Source organism: Engraulis encrasicolus, chromosome 18 (assembly GCF_034702125.1).
Source record: "Engraulis encrasicolus isolate BLACKSEA-1 chromosome 18, IST_EnEncr_1.0, whole genome shotgun sequence".
In the NCBI taxonomy this organism is placed as follows: Eukaryota; Metazoa; Chordata; class Actinopteri; order Clupeiformes; family Engraulidae; genus Engraulis; species Engraulis encrasicolus.
In genome coordinates, this window is record NC_085874.1 from 6,992,796 (window position 1) to 7,017,026 (window position 24,231).

The window sequence follows — 24,231 nt, forward strand, 5'->3', positions numbered from 1 at the left end:
AGTATTATTGAGACATTGGCAAAATAGTGGTCGAAAGTGCTACTCTCTGCTATCGATCATTACGCCTGTTCGTTTCTCTGTCCTCGCCATGGCGCCGTGTCCCTGCTCTCCCAGCACTGAAAGTGGCCGCCTCTCTTCTGCTGCCGACCCTGTGCTCTCAGAATCAGTCTGTACCTCAAACCGCCATTTTGGAGACCGAGAGCGCAGAGTTGGCAGCGGCAGAGACTGAGCAAAAACGGGGACACGGGGCCCAAGGTGAGCAAGTGTTTATCATAAAACATGGAGGTGCAATGGGGGAAAGATGGCCGAGAGGGAGAAAAGTGTTTTCCTCTATGCAAGGGTCGTGGTGTCCAGTTGCTCAGCTCACGCTAATCAAGCTCGGGGAGAGAAGCTACTCGGTGTTGGCTCCCGATGTAGCATTGGAAAACATGCAAGTTCACTCATCTGAGCGAGTTAAATGATGGGCGAGAGAGACAATGTGTTGACATATGCTATCATTAAAGAGACACACCCCTGCCTGGACTGTTAAAATACCGAGGATGAAAATGTGAAAATTAGGCAGAATATACTTGAGGCACGGCCTGCACACAATGCCCGATAATCCACAACCCTTAGCCTAGGAATTTAGATTCGTCGATTCTGTTAAACCTGACATCTACCAACAGCTGGAGCCCCCGATGTCTTATAAACACTGGGTCCTGGAGTTAGGCTTCACTCTTATCATAAATGACTTGACAGTGATGTCTATGTGCACGAGCGCAAGGAGGACGGTGCAATGTTGACATTAGGAGACTAGCGGGCTAATAAGCTAATAGCTAACGTTGCTGCTGAGGGTGTCTTCTGCATTGCAAGTGAACCAGGGTGGCATCTGGCATGTAGAGCTACACTAAATTAAGCTTGTGATGAATTCAATATCGAATGATATTGTTGTCACCCATTTTACCAAAACTCAAATATAACCTGGTGTAATAGTAAGGGCTACTGCTATGTATAACCCAAGCTAATTATTTACACAACTAGTTTACTAAGCAGGGTCATTTATTTATGTGCGGTAATGTGACAATTTTACATGTTGATCAACTTCACATTGATACCTAAGGTGCCGATGAGGTTTTTCCTTCTCCATCGGCCTACCCTGAGAGACAGCTGGCTATTGTCTTTCACGATGAAGTATATAAACAAACTCTCATTTGACCTATGAGCAGAAACATGTCATTAGATGACATTGCTTTTGTCTCACTGGCATTCAACACACACAGCCGGAAATTTAGTCTTACTTCAAGATAGGCCTGCAGGAATATTGAAATAATATAAGGGGTGGGGCATTAGAACTTTCTACCCCCCATTATCTGGAAGCCACACAGGAAAGGGTCATATTCATATGCACGTGCATGTAAGGCAATAATGCAGGAAAAAAAGAGAAAAGAATTGCCATACAATTGTTTGCAATGCCATTGGATAACTTGGAAAATGTCATTTGGTGACACTGTGAACAGAACTCAACTGCACCCCCTCACCTCTGAGTTTTAGTTCTGAACTGGAGTGCATTCCTTCCTACTGAAAGCTTGCTTGCCTCCCTTTCCTTCATCATAGGTCATTCATATTAGGGTCATGTATGTATAAGCAATGTGCATGTGACATACACCCTTAAAATCTTATAACTATAGGAACATGACTTACAATCACACCATTAGGTCTTTTGGTATAGTTGTGTATAATAGCCTACTTTATGGAGTACTAAGCCAGTGTTTCCCACCCTTTTTTGACCTGGAACCCCGTTTTGACATCCCAAACTTCTGGGACCACATTCACATTTTTTCCCCACAAAAAATATATGAACTAGATAATTTCATGTGAAATCAGACACTTGCAGCTTTAATTAGCATTGCCATTTTGGGGGGAGTGTCAGGAGGGGTACTCTTTCCTAAAATATTATTTTAGGCCTACTGGTTTGTTAAAAGTCATTTTAACCTTTACATTTTGTCTGACATGACTTAAGAACCAAACACCATAATTTCAGGTGTTCATAATATTGAAGGCTAGGTTTAGGAAAGATATGTGCCATTATAAAATACGGCTTTTTTGATATTCAGCTTTTAATATTTTACTGTCTCACAATTCAACTTCGATAACTGTTGTGTAATTTGTAGAGACAGAAAAGAGCTTCCAAGCAACATCAGAACCATTTCTTTGTGATTTAAATTAGCTAACATAAGCAAGGATGAATGGATAGTGCCCTTCCCTCCCTAAATGTCGAAGATCAAAAATATCAATTTATTCTTATTTTCACATGTTCAGGGTATCACATGGGTTTCTGACCCCAATGCAGAAAGAATCGTCTCCCATATTGTCCCCTATCATTATATTATTGCACTAAAACAATTCCAATTCCAAACATTTAATGTGGTTCTAGCTACATGTGTTGCTATTCTCAGGGACCAAGCACTAGAGATGAATTCCACTGTGCAACCTTTTGTAGTTTGCTGAGTTTGTCATACATGATCATATTTTCTTTCCTTCAGTATATTCTGTTTTTTTCTCTTCTAACCATTCCAGAAAGTGTATCTGTCCTGTATGGGTCCTCATTCACCTCTATGGCCAGTCAGCAAGATGAGACCCCCTCCACAGACTGCTCACGTTTGGCCAAACCACTGCACCTGCAGCATCTGGAGAGGTCCTTGAGATTGGACACTTTTTTGCGGCAAACTGCCAGGACTTTCAATGGAGACATTTCCAGGTAAATCCAGCCCTTTTCTGGAAACGTCTGTATATTGATGGCAAGTAATGTTGTAACCGTGCTATAGGCTATCATAATTGTCTGACTGGCATTCCACAGTTGTAACTTGTCATACCATGAACAGGCGTCATGATCATGGACACTCTGGTTTGAGCTTGGGTCTTTTCCCAACCCGACTAGTTCATCTCTGTCCTCTACTGTCTTCCTGTCATAATCCCCTCTTTCCTATCCACAATTGTGGAACAACACCCCCATACAACACCATCATAAAAACAGCATATTGATTCAAAGTAATATCCTTGTTACTCGCAGATAATTGTTTGACTTACATTCCAAGTTTGTTTTCCTGTTCTATAGTGAAGAGGATAGCGATGACTCTTTGGCTGAAGGACCCTCCCTTTCGGCATCAGACCCCCACACCCCTCTGCAGGCGCTTAAGGAGAAGCATGCAGATGGGGCCGAACAGGGAAGAAGAGCCCGGCTGACAGAAAGCAGCCCGCTCAATGGTGCTCTTCTCCTAGGTGAGATCATTTTATTTATTCAAGGTGAACATACACATTACGTGCAAATTTTCCAAAAAGCAAATTGCATTCTGACTGATGAACTGACCAACATAGAGGCATATAGAGTAGTTAAAAAAGACGTAAAGTGATACTGTCCCATTTTTGGAATTAAGCTCATATTGCACCTCCCATTGAGTTAAATAATTGAGATTTACCTTTCTCCTGTACTTTCAACCGTTCTCTGGGTACGGCAGTGCACATTTTACCTCCAAGCTAGCAGTTAACATTGAGTCCTATGAGACCAGTTAGCCGCCAGCTGGTCTCATAGGACTCAATGTTAACTGCTAGCATGTAGGTAAAATTTGCACTGCCATAGTCAGAGAATGGTTGAAAGTACAGGAGAATGGTAAAACCCTATTATTTAACTGAAGGGAATGTGTAAAATAAGCTGTATTCTAAAAATAGGACAGTATCATACAAAATTGGATTACTGTATGTTTAGCCTTTCTTTGACGTATGAGTCTACATCTCATTTATCATTTCATCTTTCTTTTCAGAGCAAAACAAACCAAGTTTATACAATTTCTCCAAATTGAAGAAGAGCAGGAAGTGGTTGAAGGTGTGTCCCGTCTCGGTTTCTTCTCAGGATTTTGGAAGTATATACGCAACAGCCATGTATGTGTATTTTTTTATTCAGTTGTTTAAACTGATGCATGTCGTCTCCATCCTAAGGGCATTCTGTTAGGCGATGGCACTGACTCTGAGTCCGACTTGAGTGACTCCGACTCCTCTGTGTCCCACGAGGAGCAGCTGCAAGACATGCTGCGGCTCCACAAACTCACCAAGATCCACCAGGGAAAATTTCACACAGACCGTGAGGTGAGGAACACAAGAATGGTGCTCACTTTCTGCTCTGGTAGTGCCAGGAAGTGGCTTCCACCGCATGGTGTATTATAGCCCATATCCTAAAACTGGTTTTGTTTTGGAGATTTTCGTAATGTCCACGAATTGTAATTAATTAATCATAAATATCCTAGGTGCATACATTTGTTGGTAATTAACCAGAAGTTTTTTTCGTTTCTTCTTCATTTGTGCTCTTCTTAATTCTGTCTTAGTCTTTGGAAAGAAAGCCGCTTCCGGGCGCGCACTGTTTCAATCACGATTGAAGCTTCTGGGTATCCCGGTTGTCTCTACTCTACTGCCCATGGCTCTGGTCACATGTGTGCCACTTGATGTGTAACACTTTCCCCCTCTGTGTCTCCTCAGCTGCAGCACTATCAGTATTACAGTACAGGTCTTCTCTCCTCCCATGACCTCTTCTACGAACAACAGCGGCAACTCTATGGGCCCAAGAAGAAGAAGATCAAAGAAGAAAAGAAATGTAAGACCGTGGGAAAATGCACTATGTGATGATTAAAGCCTCACTATACGCAGGGAAAGATAAAGGGAAAGAAACTGCTTCAGTGGGTTTAGTGTCAATGAATGCATAAGCTACCACCAGCTAATCCATGGATTTCCCCACAGCAAAACTCAAGAAGATTAAGAAAAAGAAGAAGAGAGGCGATGATATGAGTGCAGAGGGTCGGCCGTACGTCACCAAAATCTTTGCCAAATTCACGCATGATGTTCCTCTTCCCATGTCCAAGAAAAAGCACTTAACCATCGAGCAACTGAACGCAAGGAGACGAAAAGTCTGGCTTACCATTGCAAAAAAGGAAAATCCAAAGGTAACACACACAGATGGAAACACAAGTAAATTTATCTTATCCAAAAAAAATACATGATGCTAACTATTTGTCTGTTTTTTCTAGGCATTCAAACAGAAAGCATCGGCTAAGAACTTCGTTTTATCTAATGCCAAAAAGGTAACACTGGTTTTATTTGATTTTACCATGTTTTTGGGGTGTTATTTTCCAGTTTGATTCTAAGCCGACACTAGCTTCTTGAGTCTGTCTGACTTTTCTCCTCTTACTTCAACTGTTCATGCGTGACTTGACTTCACCTCACCTCACCTTACAGTTCTTGTTATTCAGAAACTGTACAGCAATTTGATCAGCGTGCACTGTCTCTTAAATGCGCTTTATAAATCAACTTAACTTACTGTTTATTTGTCTTGCTTCAGTTGGCGCATCAGTGCATGAGGGAGGTCCGCAGGGCTGCCATCCAGGCCCAGAAGAACTGCAAGGAGACGCTGCCCCGCGCCCGGCGCCTCACCAAGGAGATGCTGCTGTACTGGAAGAAGTACGAGAAGGTGGAGAAGGAGCACCGCAAGCGGGCCGAGAAAGAGGCTCTGGAGCAGCGCAGGCTGGACGAGGAGATGAAGGAGGTATTATTACATGAAACGGGTATTATTCAGTTACCATGGTACCATGCCCATCCCCCCACCCCTCATCAATAAGGCGGTCACCTTGACAAGAAACACCTACCACCTTGACTAGATGAAGATTGTATGTTGTTGTGATGTAATAAAGTTGATTTTTATCAACAGTATAATTGAACGGGATTTCAGATCATATTTCAAGGCAGTGACATGGTCTAAGCAAAGCTGTTCTATTAGCACTAAGAAAGTGTTTGGTTTAAACTTTGGCACAGCCTTTCCTGGACTCGACCAGTTGCAAACCAAGGGAGGCGGGTCAACCATGTTGTTTGGAAAACATAAATAGTGATACTCTAGGTCAGACCAAGTCTCGAAGAGATTTGAAAGTCAATGATTATCCGGCAAGTGGCCTCCAGTCCCGTCACTCCTAGTGCCTACTTAACTCTAGCATCAAGGTCTGGTATCAGAGTTGTAGCAGACTGTTCTGAACAGTAAGTTGGATTTGGCGATTTGCCGATCTGCGAACAGAGTTGAAGCCATGATGTTGTCTATTTCCTGGCCTATTTCCATACATCACGTCCAAACAGCTGCGATTGGTGAAGTCACAAAAGTGCAAACCTTGTACATCTCATCTACTTGACCTGCTCTTGAGTACATAATGTGTTCCAGTCTGTTGACTTCCGTCACCCTTTACGATGTGTCTCCACAGGCGAAGAGACAACAGAGAAAGCTCAACTTCCTCATCACACAGACAGAGCTCTACGCTCACTTCATCGGCAGCAAACAGAACCAGCCAGGGGTGCATAGCTCACAGGAAGAGATCCTGAAGAAGCTGGAGGACAAGTCTTCCCAGAGGCAAATTGATATCGGCGGAGGGGTGATAGTGAACATGGGCCAAGAGGACTACGGTAGGAGCTGGTTTACCCTGGTGTGTGTGTGTGTGTTCGTGTGTGTGTTTGTGTTTGTGTGCGTGTGCGTGTGCGTGTGTGTGTGTGTGTGTGTGTTTATGCACATGCGTTTGTTTGTGTCTGTGTATATGGTGTTATGCCATTTAACCATTTATGGTATTATGCCTTAACTCAACATCTTAAGGGATTATATATCAGGGATTTGATGGATGATTATGGTTTCACTGTGAGGGAAAAACGTGTCACTGTTCAGTGTTTCCCACAGAAATTTTGGAAACTATGGGGGCAGCCGGGGGGGGGGGGGGGGGGGGGGTGTTTTCACGCGGACCTTTGGGGGGGGGCTTTTTTTTTTTTTTTTAAATGCAGTACAGTGAATCATTTCTGTTTACAACAGTTTCATTCGTCCCTCATGCAGGGGTCTATGTAATGAAAAAAATAATAAAACAAAATATGAGCCGAGATAAGAATTTAAGAGTACTGTGAAATTGTTAACGCATAGACAAAAAGGGTCTAAGAGGGTAGGCTATGCCTTTTCCCCACACACACAGGCGTACACATTCTACATGAGGGGTGCTGGCCAGTTTTTCAAAATTCCTCCCATTAAAATGGCTGAACAACATATTACACATTTATGTCTATATTCACATTCATTTCTATATACAGCCCGATGTCTCCTCTGCCGTGTCAATGAAGGCCTGTCACCTAACTCATTACAACTGTAAAGCAAAGCCTGGGGAGTGTTAGTAAACTCATCCCAACTGTCCCTTCTCTGAATGTTTTTTTATTGCTCCCAAACCCAAGTTAACTACAACAACTTGACTAGGCTTTTGATCCCTCTGTCTTTCAAGCACTTGTAGTTTTCTCTATAGGATGTATTTACTCCAGGAGAAAAATGCGAAGGAAATCGTAATTCAAATCGTTTTTAACAAAAACGGAAATCGTAAAAAAAAATAAAAAAAAGTTAAAAAAAAAAAATTTTTTTTTTTTTTTTTTTTACATTTTCGGAAACTATGGCGGCCAAATTTAAACTATGGCGGGCCGCCATAGTTTCCTCAATGTATGGGAAACACTGCTGTTAAAACTTTCATGATGCTGTAAGTAGCCTTACAATAAGTTGTGTCAAGTAAATAGATGCTATGATTCTACTCAGCCATCTCTCTCTCTCTCTCTCTCTCTCTCTCTCTCTCTCTCTCTCTCTCTCTCTCGACTGTGAAGACTGTCTACTACAATATAGTACATAGTATAAGAACTGTCCAAGTGATCATGTCTTTGTTATTACAGATTGTGACTACTACAAGTCACAGGCCCTGAGAAACGCCAAAGAAGCCTACCAAATTCATCGGGCAAGGGTAAGTTGTTGTAGGAAGCCTCATGTACTGTATTTAAAAAATCATTTTGGAAACGGCCTCGCCTTATTTTACATGCATTATTTCATTCATTCCTAAGAGTCATAGGATTCCTGGATTATCAGCGGAATCCAATAGTTAGTTATTCAGTCAGAAAATGATGAAATTTAACCATTTGGCAGGCACGTTCTGGGAATATCGGGGCATTTTGTTTGGAACAGTGCAATAGCAAATCTTGCAGCGTGTCATTGTCTCTCTTCCTCTTTCCGTTTAAACTTTTACAACTTGCAGACACGGCTGTTTGATGAGGAGGCCAAGGACAGTCGTTGTGCGTCGCTCCACGCGGCGAGCGGATCAGGCTCGGGCTTCGGAGAGAGCTACAGCCTGTCCAACCCCTCCATCCGGGCGGAAGAGGACATCCCACAGCCCACCATCTTCAACGGCAAGCTGAAGGGCTACCAGCTGAAAGGCATGAACTGGCTAGCCAATCTCTATGAGCAGGTGAAGTTCACATGGTTTTTGAAATGCTTTTTTGTGTTGTTACACCTTTTATTATTCAGATAGGGTGGAGAGTGAGAAATGAAGGGATAGAGGATAGAGGAAATAAGGGGGTAGAGAAATGGGGAGGGATCAGGAAATGAACCAGGCTCCAAATTGAACCCGGGTCGGGTCCCCGGATTTATGGCATGGCACCCTTTGCCCACTGAGCCATGACACCTCCAGATTTTGTTATTATTATAATATTGTTATTATTATTGTTAAATTATTCTAAATACTTAAGTCGCCAATATGAAATAGATAATATAATAATAATATTATATATATTACATTATATAATAATAATATTATTATAATATTGTTATTATTATTGTTAAATTATTCTAAATACTTAAGTCGCCAATATGAAATAGATTATTGTTGAGAATGTATAGGCAGCGCTGATCAGTAAGACATGGCATGAATCAACATATATTTCTACCAACAGGGCATCAATGGCATTCTTGCAGATGAAATGGGCCTCGGAAAAACTGTTCAGAGCATAGCTTTGCTTGCTCATCTCGCAGAGGTATGAATTTAATGTTACATTTATAGTTTAAAAGCTAACAAAATAGCTACATGTTGCCAGCAATTACTTTTGTGATTGTTTAGATTTTTTGCAACACTATTGTAGGAATGACATGGTAGCCTCTACTACATTATGTTAATGACTGGTGTGTGCTTCGTTCTTATATCTATTTCCTTCCATGGTAACGAGTGCCATTTTGTGTTTTTGGGTTAATGTAGCGAGACAATATTTGGGGTCCATTTCTCATTATCTCACCTGCATCAACGCTAAATAACTGGCACCAAGAATTCTCCCGCTTTGTGCCTAAATTTAAGGTAAGTACACGTGCAGAACTTGGATTTCACTGTCTCTTTTACACTAATGCCTCGATTTCATGTTCACACACACACACACACACACACACACACACACACACACACACACACACACACACACACACACACACACACACACACACACACACACACACACACACACACACACACGCACACACACAGGAATCATGTCAAGCCTGTATTTTGCCATTTCTAGGTGCTACCATATTGGGGTAATCCTCATGACAGGAAAGTCATCAGGAAGTTTTGGAGCCAGGTAAGTGGAAACAAAAACACATGGTGACACAAGTTAGCCACATGGTCACCACATGTCCCAAGCCACGAATACTGTACATGCCTAACCACAGATTCTAGTCTCTCTGGCCTAACTGTCTGTGCAAGTGGCATATTTCACGGATTAAGCAAAATAATGTAATAACAATAATTTTTAGTGAATTTGTGTTGCCATTAACCCTCTGAGGTCTAAGGCTTTTCAGAGACTTTTAGGCTGCTTGCACCACCCTAACATTTTCAAGTATTTTCATTTCATATATATATATATGGGACCTGGAAGGTCTGAGGTTTCTAATGGGGTGACTTATATGTTTCAATGACAAAAACTCACAGAGTTACAGATTTGTTTTTGGAGACACATTGCCCTCTGAAGGGCACTCGGACCTCAGAGGGTTAAAGCCTTTATTATTGATATAATCGTAATAAGGTCCTAAGTCACTTATACAGACAGTATAGACATGTATTAGTGACCACAATCTCTGAACCCTTTTCTAAAAAGCTATCAAAAACATAGTACTTACATACACAGTACTTGCATACAGGATAACATTTCACAAAGCTGAAGTGGTATTCTTTTTTCCCCCCTTTAGAAAACGCTGTATACCCAGAATGCCCCCTTCCACGTGGTCATCACAAGCTACCAGCTGGTGGTGCAGGATGTGAAGTATTTCCAGCGGGTCAAGTGGCAGTACATGGTGCTGGACGAGGCCCAGGCACTGAAGAGTAGCACCAGGTACGGAGCGGAACAACTGGCCTACTCTTACAATTAGGGCTGCACAATATATCGAAAATGTGTTGAAATTGCGATATCAAGAGTGCCAATATGCGTGCCACGAAAATGACCTAATTATCGCTAACAAGTAAAACATTCCTGTGCAGTCCAATCACTTGCTGAATGTCAACAAATGTGCAAGAAGCTTGCCATGACCAAAGCCACCCCGCCACCCCCCCACACACACACACACACACACACACACATACACACACACACACACACACAGACACAGTGACAAGAAAAACACTCGGCTATATTTCTAAATATTGTTTAAATATCGTTATCAAGGTATTGCATGCTGTTGTCGAGTATCGATTTTTTTTCTGATATCTTGCAGCCCTCGTACTCATTTCTTTTTTTAAAGATATTGTTTGGGCTTTTATGTAGATAGGACGGTATAAGAGAGAGACAGGAACGTTTTGGGAGAAAGATGAGGAAGGATCGGTAAATGACCTTGGACCACGTTAGAACCTGGGTCCTCGGACTAATGGTGTGGTGCCTTAGCCCCCTGAGCCAGTGCACCCCAGCCTTGTATTAATTTCATTCATATCGAGGCTGTGGCACAGACTAACTGAGAAATGATTACCGGTGAGAGGGGTGAACTCTGTTGAAGTTTGAAATATTTGCATCTGATTTTTTTTACCTCATCACGCTCCAGCATCAAATGTGTAAGGAAATGGGAATTCAGCAGAAGTTTACAGGTAACAAGGGCAGGTGACCTGTCGACACATTTTTGTAAAGTAAACTGCTGTTTTTGCTTTTCCCCATTTTGACAGTGTACGATGGAAGATACTGCTTCAGTTTCAGTGCAGAAACAGGCTTCTGCTCACAGGAACGCCAATTCAGAACACAATGGCTGAGGTGAGACGTTCTGAGAAGTGATTATCCTATTAACAACAACATGTAGAGTAATTCCAAGAAATTTTGATTCCATGAAAATGCTAGCTTAATGGTGCATAATGTGGACTGCAATAGATTAGCTATAAGTAGTCGTACATATTTGTATGCTGCGGTTTGATTTTTTTTTTAAATGGCTCAATTGTCATATCGTGGCGTATAAAATGGTCCAGTGTTAATCCTAAGGGGAAATAGCTACCAAAAAAAGTTTGAAAGTTGAAACATACTTTTCAGCCCTGTCACCCAGTAATGCTACATTACGGTAGGTAACGTTTCTACAAACGTACATTAGGTAAAACGGTTTTAGCTTAATGTACTTTGGTTAACAGATAATCTATACATATTTATTAATAACAGTGTATGAACATGCACTCTAATAACATTATTGATGTCAGATAAGTCAGATATGAATATATAGATATTGATGACTGTGATTCCATCCTTAGCTCTGGGCCCTTCTCCATTTCATCATGCCAACATTGTTCGACTCACATGAAGAGTTCAATGAATGGTTCTCAAAAGACATCGAAAGCCATGCCGAGAACAAGTCTGCCATCGATGAGAGTGAGTTGAAATTTTTAGAAATGTTACTAAATTACTAGACAAATTTAAAAACTGCCAGTCTGCAGGTCACCATTAGCCTGATAAACCAGACTAAAGGTGAGATTAAATGTGTAATTTAGTCTGGCCCCGATGAATGACACATCGGAAGATTGTTGATGGAAACAACCCATTGTTTTTCAAACTGTGTCTGTGCCTATTGGCCAACGCTTTGTCATGACTCCCTCAAAACCTTGTCCAGATTGCATCCAAAGATTCAAAACAAGTCTCCTGCTTCGTGATTGGTTCGCAGATTGAGGGAATTGGGGTATTGTCCGAGGCTACACCCACTCGCAGGCAAAAATCATTTTGGCCGCTGGCGGGTGGGGCTAGTTTACTAGGCTAGGTCACCATTAAACATTTGAATTATACTGTACCATATTTCTGAAAACACATATTTGTTTTGTTTGCTGTACTGATGTATTTCTGTGTTGTGGCGTTTTGTAATCATGTGTCTTGTGTTTTGCCATGGTACCAAAGACCAGCTCTCAAGACTGCACATGATCCTGAAACCCTTCATGCTTCGCAGAATCAAAAAAGATGTGGAGAATGAGTTGTCAGATAAGGTACAGAACAAGTAGTATTGTAAATAACTACCCAAATGTCAAATATTAATGCTCACATTCTATGTAATTCCAATGTTCAGTTACACTTAAAAGGCTGTCATGTGGGCAGCTTCTTTGGTGAAACATCAGCAATTAACACAATTGTATTGAGATGGTAATGAAAGTGCTTGGACAACAATATTTCCAGCAAAGGACACAAAAATGCAATTTCAAGTAAAGGGGGGAAATCAGCGTGCCCTGGTAGACTTAAAGCTTGCCCCATGATTTTATTTAGTAAACAACGCAGTTCACTGTCACTTGATCAGGTTCACGGTCACATGTTTTTCACTAAAAGTAATCATACCGTCACCTCCAGCATGAGACTGGCTGTGCATCCTTTGAGTCATCTCAGGATTTTTTTTTGTTTTTCCAATTTCAGATTGAGATCCTGATGTACTGCCAGGTGACCAGTAGGCAGCGTCTCCTGTACCAGGCGCTGAAGAACAAGATCTCCATTGAGGACCTGCTGCAGTCGTCCATGGGCTCGGCCCAGCAGGCCCACAACACCACCAGCAGCCTCATGAACCTCGTCATGCAGTTCAGAAAGGTCAGGGAGCCCAGCCAGTGGGGCAGCACTGGACATTTATTAATTCATTTATTGTATGTAGGTTTATGGGTTTTAGATAGATAGATAGATAGATAGATAGATAGATAGATAGATAGATAGATAGATAGATAGATAGATAGATAGAGAAGAATTGATGTGAAGAGAGTGGGACAGAGAGAATTACTGTTACTTAGGATGACCATCTCTTTGATATTAAAAAGGCGGACATATTTTTGGACGGGCGGTTTGGGGGTCTTCCCGCAAGAATTAATGCTGTGCCAGACACCGAACAAGGCACTGAAAGACGTCTGACCACCCTACTGTTACTGTACAAATCAGCTGATTTAGTGAATGTCGTGGAAAAATACATTATGTGGTATCAGCTGGGTCTTTGTGTTCCATTGTGGCTGTTGTAAATAGTATTTGTCTTTTTGTCTGCATAAAAGGTGTGCAATCATCCAGACCTGTTTGAGAGGCAGGAGACGCGGTCGCCGTTTCACATGACCCTGAGGCCATTTCAGATGTCAAAGTTCTTGTTCCGACAGGGTCTTCTACATACTTTCAACCAGAACAGAAGAAAGTAAGTGGTGTATGAAAATCTGACTGAATGAGAGGAAGAGTATACAGTATTGGTTGACATTTTGGAATTTGTGTCCACACTTTTCCATCCTGGTGTTACCATACCCTTGCACTAATTTCATTCATACAGTGGATTCGGATTGGCCAAAATGAGAACTGGAGGGAGGGGTGGACTCGGATTGAAATTTGAATTGAAAGTGTCTTATTTGACCCAATCACTGTCATTCGATTGTGACTTTGAAAAACGATTACTGGTGGGAGGGGTATGTCCCTGATCCCTTGTCCCTCCCCTAGTCGCTGATTGGCGGTTTTGTCTGGTAACAAGACTAAAGCCCTCCCTTAACACCCGACCCAGTAGTAGTGTGAATTGTTTTTCTTTTTGACTGGAGTTTACATGTGGCAAGACCAAGCTAACCCATGTTCTGCCTTTTCCTCTGGTCATAGGTGGCTTCAGGTTTTGCTTTCTCCATTCAGTCCACATCACATTCAGCAGTCCCTGTTCCATAGAAAAGGTAAATGCACACACCTGTATTTTTGATATTTTAAGTATTTGGTGTTTATCTAGTCATGCTGCATAGTAGCTAGCCATTTGCTATTTGTAAGTCGTTGAACAACTTTTCTTTTTACAACACATTCTGTTGTTAGCTCTGTAATCCAGTCATCTCTGATCATTTTGTGTACATTTCTGACATTGAGGTACTGTCAATTATTATTTTGTTTTTTCCTGCATCTGTCTATTGGCTGGCTTCAGGTGATGATGAGGGTAGCTGCTTCTCGTTCCTGCGTTTCATCGATACATCCCCTGCTGAGATGTCCAGCCTTATGCTACAGGGAGTCCTCATGAGGTTGGTGACATTCACACATCCATTACATTACATTACATTACTTTTCCATGGGCTATGTTGTCATGACTGCATCATTTTGGCAGCATTGTACTTCCTTATCAAGGACTACATTGTTATTGTCCTCACAACATATAAAGAGCTCGGTTGCAAAAGGACATGTATCCATTTTTGGAACCTTTTGGGAAATCAACACGTTTGTATTGGGCATTGCATTGCCAATGCATTTATATGGGTTTAAAATGTATGTTCTCAAAATATTTCATGGCAAGAATTCACACATAGATGAAAGGACGTCTGCACAGTCATTTCCAATAGTAAAATTCAAGAGTCGAAAATGGCGTTTAAGTAATTTTGCAATGAAACTCCTCATATGCTTTCAGATGAATGTATAATGTATAATGTACCCTGAATGCCATTTGGGGCAGTGAAGAGCTGGGTGTGAACATGGTTGAACTTGAGTGAACATGTGACTTTAAAATAGTCCAGCTAATAAAACTACTGATATATCCTTACCATGGGATAAACTTTAATCCTATTGACTTCCAAAACATTCACATGGGGCAGTCATGGGTAAATGGCCAAGGTGTCAGGCTTGTAGACTGAACTTGTAGTCTGAGGTCTTTCCCCATCCTTCTCCATGTCTGCGGTACCCTGAGCATTGTACCGTCCTGTTGGACTGCCCCCTTGTATTGGCGAGGCATAAAGATCATTTTTGATTAGGGCGCTGGTATTAACCCTATCCAGACTGGGCGGGGCTAAAAGTGCCCGCACCAACTTTGATGTTGTATAATTCCTTAACGACTTAAGCTATGACTACGAAACTTTGTGACTTTTCCTAACATGTAGTTGGCTACAGTTAGATACCGAAAGATTAGGTTTATCATGAAGAGCCCCCCCCCCCAGGCCCAGGAATGCCAAAAAAGCCCAGTCTGAATAGGGTTAAGATCAGAGGTTTACTGGTGAAAATCCCAACCTTACCTTTCACTGCCATACTTGTTTTCACTGGTTTAAAATATTACACATGAACTATTTTATGTGTATTGTAAGTGGATGTGTGTTTTATGTTTCTTAATTTGTTTGTATTGCTTTTTCTTTCTTGACTTTGTACAGATGGTTAGCGTTGCACTGGTCCCAGAAGTCCTCTTACCGGCTCTACATGCGGCGTCTGTGGGCCGTGGAGAACCAGGAAGCAAATGAGACGCTGAGCAGGAGAGATCTCATTTTGTGGCTCGACGCGCCAACGTCCTTCTTCAGCTCACATGGCGGATCTGCTCTTCAGGTGAGCCTCATGTTCTGTATGTTGGGTTTCCCCGCTCTAAGGCAATTTTGATCTGCTTTTTGCGCCATTTCCTTTTCAATATGCCCTATGTCAAAGAAACCACTGAATATTTGTTATCATCTTCTGTAAAGATATTGAACACTGTTCGGCCACATATTAAGCCTTCTGCTTAACCCCACAATGCAGGGTCACAAAATTACACCAGGAAGGTCGAGATTTTAGGTTGGGGGCCTACTAACCTAATGGCTGTGATATAATTCATAGAAATGTCACCAAAAAACGTATTATTATATTTTACAGCCTGTAAAGTATGTAATGAAGAGTTTTATCTTCACTATCATTTGTCAATACTTATGTGTGTATATATGATTTTAGGATCTAGTGTTCACCAGGCCTCAATCAGTATTGCTGGAGTCACCTGGCTGCAGGAGTCAATTCCAGCCTTCAGAGCTGCCCAAGTTCCTCTTTGCTGTTGCTCCGCGGGTAAGTCATAAATTCCCAATGAAATGATCATCAATTCATTAATTAAACCATGCAGAAAGTGATGTCTATTTCTTAAGGTTATGATACACAGGGCAACTTTCTTAGCAATATATCCGGGTAACAATGCTGTGATGTTGTTCAGACTGTTTATCACAATATTTTTATCAACAAAACTTGGAGTAGCAGGAGACAACATTTTTCGACCATTCCATCAGAAATGGAGCAACCAGCCCTGCCGTGGCCTAACGGTAGGGCACTGGGTTACTACGCCGGCGACCCGGGTTCCATTCGCGCCCGGGTCATTTGCCGATCTCTCTGTCCCACTCACTTCCTGTCGCCTCTCATACTGTCCTTTCGAAATATAAATAATAATCATAATAAAAAATTAAATGGGAAAACCAATCATGATGTGGCCTAGCAACATTGCTCAAAAAGTTGCTGTTTGTATCATTACCTTCTGAGTCTTGTCATTATCTTGTCGATATTAACATGAGTGTTCTAGATCTTGTCAGTATATCTAACACTGTGTGGTCCGGTTCTCGATTCTGATTGGCTGATAGCCGTGGTCAATTGAGCGTAAACCTACACCTACCACCTGAAGATTCTATGCACGTCTAAGTTAGGCGCGGCGCATTATGAATTATTAATGATAGGCTCCGCTTTGCGTCGTGCCCCACTCCCCTTGGCCATTATCAGTTGAGCACAACCCATGGCCTCTTGTGGCTTAACCCTCCTGTTATCCTTAGGGTCGATTTGACCCCATTCAATGTTTAACGTCTGAAAAATACATGAAGTACATAATTCTTTTGCTTCATATTTGATTACTTTTCCTAAATATATGGGGTCAATGTGTTGGGCAGTTGTTGCACATTTTCGCCTAGTCATGGATTATTTTTTCTGGTGTGTGGGCTGTGTGTGGGGGTGCTAGGACTTGTCTAAAGGGCTTTTTTATGTCCCAAACAGAGCAACAGTAAATATCTGAGGCATACACCGGTGCAAAAGGTTTTGCTTCTACTGATTTTGTAGACATTTAAGTGGCTGGGGTCAAAATTACCCCAAGGATCACGGATGTAACCTAAATCTGAGGATAACAGGAGGGTTAAATTTACAGTAGTGTTCTAGAGATCTTGTCAGTATTTATTCCATGAGTGTTCTAGGGCAGTCATGGGTGAGCTAGGGCAGTCATGGATGAGCGGTTAGGGCGTCAGACTTGCATCCCAGAGGTTGCCGGTTTGATTCCCGACCCGCCAGGTTGGTGGGGGAAGTAATCAACCAGTGCTCTCCCCCATCCTCCTCCATGACTGAGGTACCCTGAGCATGGTACCGTCCCACCGCACTGCTCCCCATGGGGCGCCACTGAGGGCTGCCCCCTTGCACGGGTGAGGCATAAATGCAATTTCGTTGTGTGCAGTGTTCACTTGTGTGCTGTGGAGTGCTGTGTCACAATGACAATGGGAGTTGGAGATTCCCAATGGGCTTTCTTTCAGCTTTCACTTTTCTAGATCTCGTCAGTATTTATTCCATGAGTGTTCTAGATCTCGTCAGTATTCATTCCATGAGTGTTCTAGATTTTGTCAGTGTTTACATGAGTGTTCTAGATCTCGTCAGTCTTTACATGAGTGTTCCCTCTCAGGTGACCGCACCTCCCGTTGAGTGCTACTGTGATGACCGCAGCGCTGCGTACGAATGGCTGCAAATGAGGGCAGGGAGATCGCCGACGGCGAAGCAGTGCATCACGTACGGATCACCTGAACTGGCCGAGGCCTGGGCCACTCGCTCCCTGGCCTTCTCTGCTGCGGTGCCTGGTGGGATCATGGCACAGCACCCCAGGCATGGCTGGTCCTTCATCAGGATACCAGGTAAGGTCTCTCCCATACGTAAAGTATTCAAAGGTCAGCGCTCATTTGTGTTTAAGATTCAGGCTTCACTTGAAGATTTTTTGTAAAAAGGAAGCCTCTGACAGCACAAATATGGAGTCACTGACAGCACAAATAAAAACTATGGTTTGTTCGTGGTGTCTCAAGCAGTCTTTTCAGGTCTGCCTTTCACACCTGACAGTTTATGTACGCATGTGTTTCTGTTTATGCCAAGCATTTGAATGGGACATTGCATAGACCACTCACCAACACGGCACAGAAAGCCCAGTTGGCATGGCACGTGTTTATACCATTGTTACCTGACCCCCCCCATCCGCCGCCGAAGTTAGATGGTATTTCAATGACCCATCCCTCCGTCCGAGGTTTTTTGTTGTCTTTGTTTGGCGCCAAAAACCCAACATCTCCTCCATCATTGGGTAGTGGACCAGACTTCCATCTATTTCTCTTGCTTTCATTATTATTTTAATGTATTCATCTTTTTTTTCAGACAAAGAGACTCTAATTACCCACAGTGGGAAACTACACACTCTGGACAAACTGCTCACCAGACTGAAGCTCCAAGGCCACCGCGTGCTCATCTACTCACAGATGACGCGGATGATCGACTTGCTGGAGGTACGTAGACACAGAGAAGAAGGTCCAGTGTGGCATTCAAAATGGAGGATTTAGACAGAGATTTATTTATGTATGAAAAGTGTATATTTCGGAGCCATGATGAAATCTTGATTCATTGAAATGGATAGTGATGGCAAATTAATTTAGTGAATCAGAAATCAAGTATTTTTCTGTTTGCATCTCAAACCAACTGTCCGAACATGCCAGTTGATTTGAGATTAGTTGCAGGAATCGGGCACTGACACTGGCACGGCTGGTTCCCTGTCACAAATACACTATGGGAGGGATGGGGGCAGGCAGACTATTTTTTTTAAATCAAACAGCAAGAAGCCTTGGCTCTACAATATAGTTGATTCCACTTCTTAACTTTCTGCTTGTGCAGGAGTACATGGTGTACCGGAAGCACACCTACATGCGCCTTGATGGCTCGTCCAAGATCTCAGAAAGAAGGGATATGGTTGCTGACTTCCAAAGCAGGTGAGGGGTGTGTTTGCTTCACTTATATGTTTGTTAGGCCAATGGCTGGGGACTTGAGGCACTATCAGCATGCAACAATGCACTCCAGTAGACTCTACTGGATAAGAATAACAAACTAATTCATAAAGATATTGACCATGAAAAACAGAGCTAAGCCGTTACCTCACATTTCTGTGTCTCTACCTCCTTTGTTTCCCTGACAGGAATGATATTTTCGTGTTTCTCCTGAGCACAAGAGCAGGCGGTCTAGGCATCAACCTGACAGCGGCTGATACAGTGAGTTTTACTTAACTATAGAGTTCAGTGGGAGCTGTAAAATCAGTACTGTAGAGAATCTGTATTTCTGTATCTGAATATTTGTGTGTTTAAAGATTGGGGAAAATCTCCTCTGTGGGTCATACCATGCTCGTTACAACCAATGTAATATTCCCATCGTGATGCTTTGTGTCGTTTGGTGTTTAAAACGCGCTCACTGTCTTCCCCAGGTTATCTTCTACGATAGCGACTGGAATCCCACCGTGGACCAGCAGGCGATGGACCGGGCTCACAGGCTGGGCCAGACCAAGCAGGTCACCGTCTACCGCCTCATCTGCAAAGGCACCATAGAGGAGCGCATCTTGCAGAGAGCCAAAGAAAAGAGTGAGGTACAGTACCGATGGGATGAGTTTTCCAAAGGTCTCAACTGTCTTGGGGCTGCTATGGGCTCTCTGCACATGGGGGTCCAGGTTTGAATCCAGCCTGAAACGTATCCTAACCCAACCCCATCTCTGCCTCGTTTTCTGCTAGTTTTTCACTGTCCTATTTCAAAATCCCTGAAGAAAGCTCTTAACTGTCGAATAACGTTGATTTGATCCGCCATATTCCAAAGTGTATTTTTTATATATATTGTATATTATTATATTATTGTATAAATATTGTGCCCATTGTATGTTGGTGGCATTGTACTGTAAGCTGTGATGTTGTCTATAAATTACTTTTTGTTGTTGTTTCTTTTTTATCAACTTAGATTCAGAGAATGGTTATATCTGGTGGAAACTTCAAACCAGATACCCTCAAACCTAAAGAGGTGGTCAGCTTGCTTTTGGATGATGATGAACTGGAGAAGAAGTGTGAGTTGTTCTCTTTGTTTTGTATAGGAAAATATTAGTAAGATTGTGCCTCTGGATGTAAATAATTCAAAAGTAAGTGATCAAAAAACCGAAACTGCCCCCTCCCCATTTGCATATGGGCGAGGTGAACTCTTGAACATTATACATTTCCAACGATCTAAATACTCTAACTTCTTATTGACAGGATTGCTGACTTGCATGTTTCCTTTTCCACAGTACGCCTGAGGCAGGAGGAGAAGAGGCAGCAGGAGGAGACCAGTAAAGTGAAGGATCGCAAAAGGAAGAGGGAGAAATATGCTGAGAGGGTATACTTTTCACTTTCCTCTTTTGATGTCAAAGGCAAACCTGGGGGGACTGCCCTTGTATAGTGAAATGGAATAGACAGCATCTCCACATAGCTGACTGCAAACCGGAATTGTTTTACATTGGCCTCAGCCACTCTGTCTGTCATGCAATGAAATTTCCACATGATTTTCAAATGATATTGCAGGCAATTTGCACAGTGGTATTCAAATCCAAATCAAAGTGAATGTTTGCTCTTAGATTAAAGATGAATTCAGTAGATTTAATCATATATAACATAGTAAAAGTCTTTGCTTTGTTTTGATTTCGTTTCTGCGGTCATCCCTTTATTCTTCCTCCGATTTTCTTTTCTTTGCTCTTAACAGAGGAAGAAGGACGATGAGGTGGACGTGAAGAAGAGAAAGGAGGGCGTGAACCTGGTGATCCCGGCGGCTCTCTCAGCAGACAACTCCAACCTCTCTGCAGACGGAGACGACTCCTTCATGAGCCTTGACATGGACTCAGCCATGCCCAGCCCCTTCAGCGAGGTCAGGCTATAATCATCATCATTATTATTATTATTATTATTATTATTATTATTATTATTATTATTATTATTATTATTATTATTATTGTCAGCCATGCCAAGCCCCTTCAGCGAGGTCAGGCTATAATCATTATTATTATTATTATTATTGTCATTATTATTATTATTATTATTATTATTATTATTATTATTATTATTATTATTATTATTGTCTGCCATGCCTAGCCCCTTCTGTGAGGTCAAGCTACAGGAAACACTTAGATTTAAACTGTTCATTTTATCATCATCATCATTATCATTAATTGATTACAATAATTATTACAAAGTCACACTCGCACACCCCACTGACACACACACACACACAAACACACACACACCTATGCGTAGCACTCTTAATTTCAACGCATGTTGTACTTTAATATTATTTCTATGGATATGACAAATTACATTCTGTTTAATCCTTGTAATAAACCTTAGTCTGACTTGATCTTTCCCGTCCATAGATCTCTCTCAGCAGTGAGCTACAACCAGGCTCCATTGCTCCGGATGAAAGCAGCAACGACATGCTTGTGATAGTGGATGAACCAGTGTCTTCCGCGCCACAGTCCCGTGCCACAAGTTCGCCCGTTTCCATCACGGGTGCAGACAATATGAATGGTTAGATTTAAGTGAATGATTAATTTTTATCGCACCCCTCTTTAAAGAGAGAAAGGGATCTTGTTTTGAGGTTGTTTGGTTTCTGTCTGTGTGTGTGTGTCTATCTTTGTGTCTGACTGACTCAAATTGACAGACACGTGCACAGTTAGGGGTGTAAATAATAATCACTACTGTATGTATCAATACATTGATCCTACGGCCGATCGAATTGAATCGTATCGGGAGTCATTCTTAAGTATAGAAAATAATCAAATCCCTGTGCCCTGCCCAATGCCCTAGCTCCATAACATAATAGAAGTGGAGAAGTAATTGGGTAAACAATTAAATTGTATCATATCGTGGGGCTTAAGTATCGTATCATAGGGCTTAAGTAAAAATAATTGAATCGCTGCCTTAAGAAATGGATTTTTAGATGACCCAATTACAGTAACTTTTGGGGAAAATCTGATCGAAAGTCCAAATGGGGTCTGTTTTATTCACACTTTAGTTTTCGGAGTGAAGAATCCGCACACTCAAACTTTTTTTAAAAACTATTATTATTTCTTGGCTGGATTACATTTCGAGTTCATCAGATTCTCTACCTCTACACCTAGTAGAGAATTTGATGAAGACTGTTGAAGTCTTCATCTTCAACTGATTTCTTCAAACCAACATGAAATTTTACCTTCTTCTATTTGTAAGAGGCAATCTTATCCATTGCAATAGTGAACATACAACAAGTGTTGACTGCAGACGATGGCACACAATGTCCACATCAACACAATGATTTTGTGCACCGGCAGGGGCTTCATCGCAGGAGGTGTCCGGTTCCAGCAAGGGCAAGACTGGCCGGAGTCGGGGCCGCCCCAAAGGCTCGGGAGGGGCCGGGAAGTCGGCGGCAAAGGGTCGCGGTCGGAAGTCTACCGCTGGCAGTGCGGCCGCCATGGCTGGGGCTATGGCTGGGGCTGCAGCAGCCTCCGCCGCCGCTTATGCTGCGTACGGGTTCAGTGTGTCCAAAGGTGAGTCTCTGTGGAGATACATTACATAGATCCCAGCTTGGGTCCAGATGGCCCTCCAACTACAGTACGTACCAACGTTCTGCAGAACAAACAAAACATAACAACAAAAACTGAGTGTCACCTCTAATACGAAACTATTTGTTACTGATTTTGAATCATTTAGACTCCCAAACATAAACACACAGTTGCACGTCAAAAAGATGATTTACCCTCTGGGCAAAATTGACAATAAAATCAATTTGTGCAATATTCCCTTATGTCTTTTAACCTGTCCCTCTCCAGGTCTTGCATCATCAGGCCCTCTTCAGCCGTCGTTGGCACGGGCATCTGCCATGTCAGTTGCTGCTTCAAGCAGTGGCTCTTCCTCCATGTTTCCCAAGAGTGCCGCAGTTCCTCTGGGGGCCCAGCACATTGCACACGGGAGCTCACACGGCCACCACGCCAGGAAAGGCAAAGGAGCCGCAGGCTTTTCATCTCAACAGTAAAGACGGAGCGCCGCGAATACAAGATGTTACAGCATCAAGATTTTACAGATGTCTATATTAGAAAGTTGACTTGTTGTGAATTGTGTCCATAAGAACTATTTTCAGGAGAGGAGAAATGAAAGGACTTTTTTTTCAGCCGGAGTTTTTTCAGCAGATTTCTGTCTATTTGGGTGGGTGGACCCAAAAACGCCAGTTCAAATTTGAACGCTAGATTTGGTGTAACATCTCTTGCTTATGTATTTTTTCGTTGGTGTAAAATAGTCAAAAATGTTGAGATATGCATGCAGTATAGGACCAAGATGGAGATTAAAATAAAAAGTACAAGTTCCACCTTACTTATGCACTACACAAAATATCTGTCCATTTTAATATTGTTAATTATTTGTTGAATATTTAGTTGATTTGACATTAATTAAAAAGAAATGGCCATCATCATTGGCATTATAAATCAACATCATTAAAAAAACCTCTGAAGAATATGTTTGTACAGCTTTTAAAGATTTTTATTACGATTGGTGATCCATACTGTATCTTACATTTCCCTGCGTTTCAGTGTCCGTTTAATGTTTTAAATGACTAAATATCACTTCAAAATTACATCATTGTAATTGAAATCTTACCAGGTGTATTTAAATAAATAAAATCCTTTTGTCTATAAACAGTTTAACCACATGTCACTTTAATCATAAGGCATTGTTATGGTTAAAGACTTCGTAAGAACTTGGAAGTCAAAAAATTGTAGTGTCTTAAGGGCACTGATAGACCTTCCTTGTGTTGATCAGGCACATGTTCTGACACCAGCATGAGCAAATCCAGTGTGTTGATTTGTCTCAACACATCATGTAGCAGTAACAATGTTTTTATATGATCCCATTGCAGGGTGTAATCACTAATGTACTCTTCTAGCAGCAGAAAATGTTTTTGCTTGGCAGGTTGGTCTAGCACTGCACCATTGTAGTTAATCCAAAAGGCCACAAAACCTCCAGTCACAAAGCCTGTCTGTGTATCGAGAGTTTTTTGTTTGTTTGTTTGTTGTTTTTTTACTGTTTGAATCTGTAGCCTCATCATTAGGAGAAATGAGAAAAGGGA

At 41.9% G+C, this 24,231-nt stretch overlaps 1 protein-coding gene across 1 annotated transcript; it reads left to right on the plus strand.

Annotated features, from left to right (window-relative positions):
* Positions 1–38: 38 nt before the first annotated feature.
* Positions 39–24,045, plus strand: ino80 (INO80 complex ATPase subunit). The gene is made up of 36 exons (XM_063222893.1): positions 39–255; positions 2,557–2,737; positions 3,095–3,258; positions 3,798–3,859; positions 3,973–4,119; positions 4,507–4,621; positions 4,765–4,967; positions 5,052–5,105; positions 5,363–5,566; positions 6,267–6,465; positions 7,747–7,814; positions 8,103–8,312; positions 8,797–8,877; positions 9,096–9,191; positions 9,409–9,468; positions 10,076–10,218; positions 11,037–11,121; positions 11,604–11,721; positions 12,238–12,323; positions 12,742–12,909; positions 13,356–13,489; positions 13,933–14,000; positions 14,240–14,333; positions 15,444–15,612; positions 15,988–16,095; positions 17,729–17,954; positions 18,460–18,587; positions 18,970–19,064; positions 19,268–19,340; positions 19,550–19,708; positions 20,071–20,173; positions 20,390–20,478; positions 20,842–21,003; positions 21,506–21,659; positions 22,442–22,657; positions 22,940–24,045. The coding sequence occupies exons 2-36, from the start codon at positions 2,595–2,597 to the stop codon at positions 23,140–23,142; spliced, it is 4,587 nt and encodes a 1,528-aa protein (XP_063078963.1). The 5' UTR covers positions 39–255; positions 2,557–2,594; the 3' UTR covers positions 23,143–24,045.
* The last annotated feature ends 186 nt before the right edge of the window (positions 24,046–24,231 follow it).